Source organism: Adiantum capillus-veneris, chromosome 26, assembly GCF_014529385.1.
Source record: "Adiantum capillus-veneris isolate H3 chromosome 26, ASM1452938v2, whole genome shotgun sequence".
Classification (NCBI taxonomy): Eukaryota; Viridiplantae; Streptophyta; class Polypodiopsida; order Polypodiales; family Pteridaceae; genus Adiantum; species Adiantum capillus-veneris.
The window spans coordinates 34,594,804-34,604,267 of NC_140956.1; the positions used below are offsets into that span (position 1 = coordinate 34,594,804).

General features: G+C 39.6%; 1 protein-coding gene across 1 annotated transcript; it reads left to right on the top strand.

Annotated features, from left to right (window-relative positions):
- The first annotated feature begins 1,140 nt into the window (after positions 1 to 1,140).
- Positions 1,141 to 1,722, top strand: LOC147423237 (uncharacterized). The gene is made up of 3 exons (XM_086501827.1): positions 1,141 to 1,363; positions 1,440 to 1,512; positions 1,626 to 1,722. Exons 1-3 carry the CDS (start codon positions 1,141 to 1,143, stop codon positions 1,720 to 1,722), a joined length of 393 nt encoding a protein of 130 aa, XP_086357953.1.
- The last annotated feature ends 7,742 nt before the right edge of the window (positions 1,723 to 9,464 follow it).

Here is a 9,464-nt window from a genome sequence, read left to right on the forward strand (position 1 = left end):
TATTGGGCTCACTTGCATGGGGAGGCTACACTTATGATTGAAAGGATGCAAGTAGAAGGTCCACAACTTCCTAATTCTTTTGACCTATTCTACAAGATGAGCATGAAGAATCATATTTTGCAGGTAGACGTTTGACCATTGTTTTTAAAAGAATATAGACATGTTTTAATTTACACAAGATCAAGTTGAGTGTGCTTTTTGATTGTTACTATGTATGTAGGCTTTTATTTATCTATTGGATGCGGTGAAGTCTTCCGACTCTAGTGAGAAGATGCCTGAGCTTGTGTTGTCGACTAAGAGAGTGATTTACAGGTTTTCCTCTTCCACTTGCACTCTTTGCAAAAAAAAAGAGAATTTCATTTTTTTGTCATGGTTTGGTGATAGTGGGTCATTTTGAGAATGATGAAATTTCATTTTGTGTTTACAAAAAATCCTTAAATTCCCTGTGGAAGCCCTGGATATGGGGTGGATGGTTCTTTTGACAATATGCGTGTGTAGAATGTCTATGTTGAAAACACTTAAATCCCTTGTGGGAGCCCAAGATAGGGTTTATGGTTTATTTTGAAAAAGTATTCTCCATACAAAGGAGACTCTGACATTTTTTTTTTGGATACATGACATCTATTATGCCATTGCGTTTATATGCTTTTCAAAGTGGATGATGCTCTAAAAATTGTGTAGATGGGTTATGCAATGTGTTGAGGCGCAGGAATTGAATGAAGCCCCATTATTCACTAGAGATCAATGGATTGATGTACATGATGAGAATACAATGTTCTCTCCCTCTTTGATTGAAAGGAATCTGACAACATGGGAAGCCAAGGTTTGTCCTTGGTGGTTGGATTATCCACTAGGAGTTATTCCAAAGCAAGAGTTGGAATTACGTAAGAGTAAGTATCTTAACACTAGTGGCTCTTTTATTTTGAGAATGTATATGTATTACTTTAGTACTAATTTATGTGATATTGTGCTATATGGTTGTTGAGTGAAGGGTTTCAAAATGAGAGTGATGAGTACTTACAGGAGACACAAGAAGAGTCTCTCCCTCCCGTTTCTCAAGGAGTTACTCAAAACACCATTGAGAGTGGCTCTCAAGGTACTCCACTAGCAGGCAATGTACTCAAGAAGGGTAAAGGGAAAATGGAGCCTCCAAGTACATCAAGGAAATCCACTCCTTCTTCAATGCCTCCCATTGTGCCATCTGCAGAGCCCGGCATGTCCTCTTTGGGAACCACTATACCCCATATGGCACCCTCTTCTAATGTGCCCACTACATCCTCATTGGTGCACACTACTTCGTTTGTTGCAGAGTTTTCACTTGGGCGAGAGGCTTGGGAGAGAAGGCCGATCACACGATCTGTTGGTAAGTTTAAGAAAATTGTTAGCATATCTGTCTTCCATATTTCCTAATTCAAAGCTAATTTGGATAATTCTTGCAGAGTTCCATTACCAAACTATTGTAGATGTTTTGCTTGTGGATATATCACAAATTGATAAGTTTGCCCCTGATAGGTAGATTTTCATAGTGCTTACTTATTTGCATTTTCTTCTTGCATTGTTCTATGATTTTGAACATAATTCATGTTTGGTTTTCTTATAGCATCAACAAATTTTTTGCGACACAGAATACAAATCTATATAGCAAAGATGGTGTGCCATGTCATGAGGTTGCTAGGCTTATCTTTGCAGATTTTCCTACAAGTTTTCTTGTGGATGGTCTAGGACCAATCCCATTGGGTAAGTAACTTTTCTTTGGACTAGTACCTACAACTAACTATGGTTTTATTCTTACATGTCATCATTCACTTTTGTAGAGGGCATGAGTGTTCCCAAGTGGAACACATTTTCCAGGGGTCTAGTGACAGGGTGCATGGATGTTGCTCGTAAGTTTTTGGCCAATGAGGGGTTTTTAGTGACCATGTGCATGGCCGAGCATATTGGAGATTTATTGCAGATGCAACTAGGGTAGGACTTGTGCTCTTACGTACATGGACTCTCATGTGTAATAAGAAGGCATATCGGCATCCACTCACTAGAGAGGCAGTAAGATAACAAACTTAGTTTCATAGTTTAATTTCCTAACTAAAAACATTGTAGCTATGCCATTCATTCTTTGAGTTTTTTATTCATGCAGGTACTTGATCTTACCATGTGTCTTTGGTATCGTATTGGCCATCCTGTGCCACACTATGATAGAGAGGCAGGGGAGAAAATTGCTGAGAGATTGTTTCCAGCATATTGTAGCTACATGATAGATGATGTAGTCTTCCCCATTGAGATTGATGGTGTTATTCTTAGAGGCGGGGCAGAGCGGTATTCTTTGTTCTTTCGGTAAGACTAGTCCAAAGTATGATACTAGTGAAAGTTATGGTATATATTTGTTTGCATTCGGTTTCTAATTTATTTTTTATATGGTCAGGTGGTTGCTGGCAACATTTACTTAGCCTCATGACTATGTTTTGGACTTGTTTGCAGGGTGTGGTGGTTTGGGCCGAGCTTCTGCGGAAGATATGAGGCATTGCATGTGTCTAGAGCTAGATCATGTGCTCTATGAAAGATGTTTGACCGATATTTCATGTGGACCTGTGAAATGTTGATTGCGGATGCACATTTGGTTGAGGAAACTCTATTCTAACAGTACACATCTTCATGTTTTGATTTATGTTTTTATGTACATGGCAGCCATATGACATTGACATGGCATTTTGGTATGCTCCATACATTTCATTTGGATATTTCATTTGTGTTTGTTTGGTACATGACCGCCACATGATGTGGAGATGACTTTGATTGGAGCTTTCTTTTGTAGTTAGATTATGTTGACACCATTGGCTTGTGTGTTGATTTTTGTGAGATAACAAAATCATTAAAGTGATGGAAATAAGAGTTTATGTGAAATAAATCCCATGTGGGAGCCCACGTTTTCAGTACAGCCTCAAAAATACATACAAATGGTGCTTTTTATAAATTTTCATTTTGTATAAGCATAGACATGCTTCCATATTTCTTAAAAGTGTTTGGTAGTTGAAGGATTGTACTGTAAGGTTTTGAGTTTTTCCGCTATACAATGATATTTAAAGATATCATTGGTGTAAAATTTGGGTTTAAAAGCTCGAAAAAACAGTTCCAATTGTAAAAGCTCGAAACTGAAAGCTCGCAAAATTAAAACCCCCAAAATCTAGCTGGTGTTCTTGCAATTTTGCCCACCTGAACTATATGTTTCAAGATCCCCCTATTGTAGGTAAAAAATTTGAAGGATATGCCAACTTTCACGCGGAAACTTGTAAGATATTATCAATTTTCTTTAAAGGCAAGTTTGTCTCTATGAAACAATAAAAAAATTGCTAAGAATTTTCTCGGGGATTTTTTAGTATGAGTTTTTTGCAATTTACCTGGCTCGTCTATGACACACAAAAACAATGTGCCAAGAATTTTCTTAGGAATTTTTACTATTGACATGATTTTCTTTTTTTACCATAACAAGGTGCGAGATAAGTTAGATTAAAGAGAGAACAAAATTACAAAAACACTGAGGTCCATAGACCTGAGCAGACTATAGATATATACATGACCATATACACTGGACCAATACATACGACTGTCCTCACCATAAAGGCTTACAAAAAAAAATTTGGATCAAAAGGCTTAATCGAAACCCTCTGGAAGGTTATCAATCATATCCTCAATCAGATTCACCAACTTCATGCCAACAATATACTAGTATGCTACAATATCACCTTTAGTTCTGCATTCATCCAACATCTATTGCAAATGATCATAGGAACCATCCTATAGGATCTCTTGTACCTTGTTCAGATTGGTTTGATTGTACAATCCCATACAGTCTATCAACACCACCTTGTAGCTAGCTTTATATATCGGACATTGGTCTAGCTTCCATTGATTTGCTTGCATATTAACATTTTAAAACAAGTTTATCATACCATGGGCCTGGTATGCACCATCAAAAAGCCTGTTGTTCCTATATTTTTATACATTCCACAAGAATCCATCTCTTCTTATGTTCCATAATGCAGCAAAAGTTTTCAGTGAATCCCCTAAAAGCATTTGTTTCCCGTTGGGGGTATACCCCAGGGCAGCATTTAACAATGATATAACTTTTTTTTTACCAAGGACAATTGATAAACATGTGGAGAATATCCTCTATTGCTCTGCTGCATCTGCAACATATCCCATCACTTAAGTTGGACTCTCTCATCCTCTTGTCCGTCCAAGTAGCCTTGTGTAGGAGCAGCCACAGAAGTATATAATGCTTAGCCGGGATACTTTTATCCCATATGTTTTGGAATTTGAGATTCCATTGATTTTTGTCATAACTAGTGTGCCATCTCCTATTGAGGGTGACATGGAGAGGCTCTTCTAGACGAGCTTCTAGAGTTGGAAGAATTGAAGGAGAGTGAGAGAGTTTAAAACCCCCTTTTGGGGAAAGCTGGTCACTACAAGAGAGAGTCCAGGCTAGATCTTGATGAAAGAGTGAGGTTCTTTTGATGATTAGTCTAAGTTCCCAAGGTTAAAGCATGTATTTGATTAATAGCTCCTCTTCTGGCAGTTTTTTGTGATCCTGAAGGTGACATAGATATTTCCACTTTTAATTTGAATGGTGTCTTGGCCAAATTCTAGCTAAAAGTGAGAGCACCTTGGCTCAGGATGACTCACAAGCAAAACATATTTCATAATCTTATTCAGAAGGTTTTGCATTATTTACTTTAAATTTTTTAGGAAAGATAGATAGAGAGAGAGAGAGAGAGAGAGAGAGAGAGAGATCATGCTAGGGTGAGGAACATTCTGTAAGTTACTAGCTTGTATACGATGTGCCCATGCTCATGTGCATCTTATGCCTAGCGTATAGCTCTTCCTATAAGCATGTAACAGCCTATCCTGATGACGCTCACATCGAGAGAGGTAACTAAAATCATAGCGGGACCGTCCTACTGTGTAGGGGACGAAGAGAACTTAAATATGGCACTTCGCCTATGAAGTAAAGCCTAAATATAGGTTCCTTTTTGTGGTGTGTAACGATGACAACAACAAATAGAAAATTATGGGAAACAATTCATAACTAATATTGTCCTTCACAGAGTGAGTGTGTGAGGACGGAAGTGTACTTTATACCACCTCGGTAGCATGCCTTGCATACAAAAATGGAATCCCATGGCTACCATGACAGTCATAAACATAAAAGTTAACACCAGAAGTGCCTTGCATTGGCTGGACTGGTAGGGATTAGGTGAGATGATATCCCGATTAATGTAGGTGCCCCAAACTTGGTTGCCACTGCTCTTGACGCCAAGTCAATCGTAGCACAAATTAGAAGCCGTGCTTCACATGAAATTGGCCAAGCATTTGGTTGTGCACAACAAAAAAAATTGTGACAGGTATATCATATACACCCTAATTCACTAATCTTGTATTCATTTCATAATATTGTCGGCTAATCGTATAAGCCGCGATTATGAAACTGGTCATACCAAAAATGATTATATCAGAAAAGAAATTGGGACATGTCATTAAATATCTAATATCTAACCAACCCAAATGATTTTCTCATATTAAACTCATCATTTAATATGGGATAATAAATGGGAACAAGGGTTAGAATATAGACGTGCTTATGGATCTATCTCAACACGGGGCCAATGGTAAAGGGGCCCAAATGAGAGAGGTCTGTCAAAGAGCAAGGTTAACTAATGAAGCTTAAAAGACCTTAGGGTTAACTTCGTTAAAGACCTCCAATGGTTAGTGTTAAAAGTCCTTTGGCCTTAAGCAAGCTAGGGTTGAGCTTGAGGTGGGAACCCGACCGCATGAAGCTTTCCATCTTCATTGCATCACGTAGGTCACAAGGAACACAAAGATTGTATTGTACCAAGTCTCTCTTGATGGGAGAAACTATAATACAAATGCCTATTGGAGGGGGGACCGGCTCGATATGAATCCGGTCCTCAACTATTGTCATATTCTCTAAACTCTCTCTCTTGCAAAAGTATTGTTCATGCCAAGTTAACTAAGTACCATGTTTATGTTGCTACCATCAATTAACACTATGACATTTGGAGCACATTACCGCTCAGATAGACGCACAAAAACAAAGGAAAAGCTCAAGTAAAAAAATCTCAGGGGCGGTAATGCTCGCGATAATGGTCCTTCAGCAATGCACGCGGTAATGGGTCCGGCTATATTTCCGCGCTTATTTCCGTGGGACTTACCGCAAGGATTACCGCAACCATTACCGCGCACGCGAGTATTTTTTTAAAAAAGCAGACGACCATTTGGATGGTCCTTGGTAGGACCCATCCAAATGGTCATTTGCCTTTTTTTTCCTATACATTTAATAAATAAAAAAACAACAATTTCATTGCACAAAAACTTTGGACCAAAATCAAATGTTTGATTATATTGGAGAAACTGTTCATTACAAAATTGCCCAAATAGGCGATGCATGGCGGCTATACAACTATGGCCAAAAGAAAACTTTGGGTCAAAATCAAGTGTTTAATCATATTGGATATTACAAAATTGCCCAAATAGACGATACATGGGGGCTATACAACTGTGGCCAAAAGAAGACGGGCCCAAAAACACTTGGAGGATTGAGCTACTCAGATCCTGGGACCTCTCGAGGGACTCCTTGACTCTGGAAAAGAAAAAAACAACAAAACCTTTAATTAATACAAATGGATACATAATTCTGCATGCACTCATTTTTTTTTTTAAAGTTCACACTTATAGGTTGTAGTGTACGACATGCATTTTCAAATTCTTCACGATTGATTTCGTTGTTTTCATACAGCCAGCACCATGTCTGATATTCGGAGTGGCTCTCTCTGTATCTCTGGATCTCTCGGCTTGGGGGGGTCATAGTAATATTTTGTTGTATATCAATTAAAAAATATCACAAACCTAACCTTATTCCCACAAATTAAATCAATTCAAATGAAAATACGCACACTCACAAATTTATCTTTCCATGCTGCTTTTCCACCCGAGCCGTAATGCGTGGGTGTTTGTTGCGCCCTCGCCTCCACCTGACGAGTGTGCGCCTTAGCACCTGCCGCTCTCTCGTCCTCCAGCTCGCCCTGGGCTTTCTCCCACTCCTCGTCGTGAACATTTTCAGGGTGATAGTTGTGACCCTCAGATTCAAATGTTCGCTTTGCCGCCATCCGCACACTGGACTTCTTATTTTTCAAGAAATTCTTGACGTACTCCTCGAGCCACTGCCTGGAAAACTCTTCACTTCTGGATTAGGGAACCGCATGAGCAATGTCGTGTGAATGTCATGTGAACACACTAATTTGTGCACAATCACACACTAATGCAAGCATTAGTGTGTGTGTGTGTGTGTGTGTGTGTATAATGCATGCATTGTGCACAAAATATTGTGTGAAAACACACTAATTAGTACACAAGCTCACACTAATGCAAGCATTAGTGTATGCTAGAGAAGTATGCACACACTAACGCTTGCATTAGTGTGTGCTTGGCCACAAATTAGTGTGTGGAAACACACTAATGCTTGCATTAGTGTGTGTGTGTGTGTGTGTGTGTAATGCATGCATTGTGCACAAAATAGTGTGTGAAAACACACTAATTTGTGCACAATCACACACTAATGCAAGCATTAGTGTGTGTGTGTATAATGCATGCATTGTGCACAAAATAATGTATGAAAACACACTAATTTGTGCACAATCACACACTAATGCAAGCATTAGTGTGTGTATAGTACATGCACACACTAATGCTTGCATTAGTGTGTGCTTGGACACAAATTAGTGTGTAGAAACTAACTAATGCGTGCGTGTATAATGCAGGCACACACTAATACGGGCATTAGTGTGTGATGGTGCACAAAATAGTGTGTGAAAACACACTAATTTGTGCACAATCACACACTAATGCAAGCATTGGTGTGTGTATAATGCATGCACACACTAATGAAAGCATTAGTGTGTGCTTTGGCACAAATAAGTGTGTAAAAACTAACTAATGCATCCACACACTAATGCTTGCATTAGTGTGTGATTGTGCACAAATTAGTGTGTGTGTATAATGCATGCTCGCACTAATGCTTGCATTAGTGTGTGTGTGTATTATGCATGCACACACTAATGCAAGCATTAGTGTGTGCTTGTAACGCATGCACACACTAATGCAGGCATTATTGTGTGATTGTGCACAAAATAGTGTGTGAAAATGTATTAATTTGTGCACAATCACACACTAATGCTTGCATTAGTGTGTGTGTGTGTGTATAATGCTTGCACACACTAATGCTTGCATTAGGGTGTGCTTGTGCATGCATTAGTGTTTTTACACACTAATTCATGCACAAGCACACCCTAATGCAATCATTAGTGTGTGCTTGTAACCCATGCACACACTAATGGGGGCATTAGTGTGTGATTGTGTACAAAATAGTGTGTGAAAACACACTATTTTGTGCACAATCACACACTAATGCAAGCATTAGTGTGTGTATAATGCATGCACACACTAATGCAAGCATTAGTGTGTGATTGTGCACAAAATTATGTGTGTGTGTGCGTGTGTGTACAATGTTTGTGTGCATGTGTGTGTATGCATTGTGTGTGTGTGTGCAATCTGTGTGTGTGCATGTTAGTGCATGTGTGTGTATGCATTGTGTGTGTGTGTGCAATGTATATGCATTGTGTGTGTGTGTGTGTGTGTATGTGTATTTGTGTGTGTGTGTGTGTGTGTGTAAAAGAACGAGAAGAAAGAGAGAGAGTTCGAGCACTTACAGTCGTGACCTCGATCGCTTGGATATGGTGGGGATGGATATGGAGAGGGAGAAGGAGAGAGAGCTTGGAGATGGAGAGGGAAATAGGCCCGCACAGAAGAGAAGCTCATTTTTGAATTTTTGGCATTCAATTTCGCGGGGGTACGCAGGTGCCCCCTTTATATAAAAAAATTTGTTGGAGATTTTACCGTGTGTATTACCGCGCCTGTTCCCGCCTGTATTACCGCGTGTATTACCGCGAAAATCTCTGATGAGACATTAATGTTACGCCGACTACATGACCTCTTGTATCCACCTCCCCTCTATCTTTAATGAGTGTCAGTCATGTTAGTACCAACATTCTTAATTCTTCTTTTTCTTATTTAATTTTTTCTTATTTAGTGTGTGGTCGTGTGTGCAGGTCGATTGGGATGACGTGGGTCCGCCGGTTGGCGCGGAACGAACTCGATGGTTGAGCGAGCGACTACCATGTCCATGTACGCGATGTAAGCGTGTGATTGCATGGCTTCGGCGTATATGCTTGTCTCACATGGATGATTGTGGACTATGGGACGATCCCAGAAAACACGCTCGAATGGAAACTAGCGATCCAAGGGTTTTGGCATCCATTGATGTTGCTCCCCATTGGAGTGTGATTGGGGGCAGAGACGGGAGGAGGACGAAAGAGCGATTGCGCCAGGAAGCAGTC

What these genes read in the sequence shown, in the direction of transcription:
- LOC147423237 (XM_086501827.1), top strand. Translation starts at nt 1,141, where the DNA reads ATGGAGCCTCCAAGTACATCAAGGAAATCCACTCCTTCTTCAATGCCT. An exon ending in GCCGATCACACGATCTGTTG is followed by an intron (nt 1,364 to 1,439) that starts GTAAGTTTAAGA and finishes TAATTCTTGCAG; the next exon opens with AGTTCCATTACCAAACTATT. An exon ending in GATAAGTTTGCCCCTGATAG is followed by an intron (nt 1,513 to 1,625) that starts GTAGATTTTCAT and finishes TTTGCGACACAG; the next exon opens with AATACAAATCTATATAGCAA.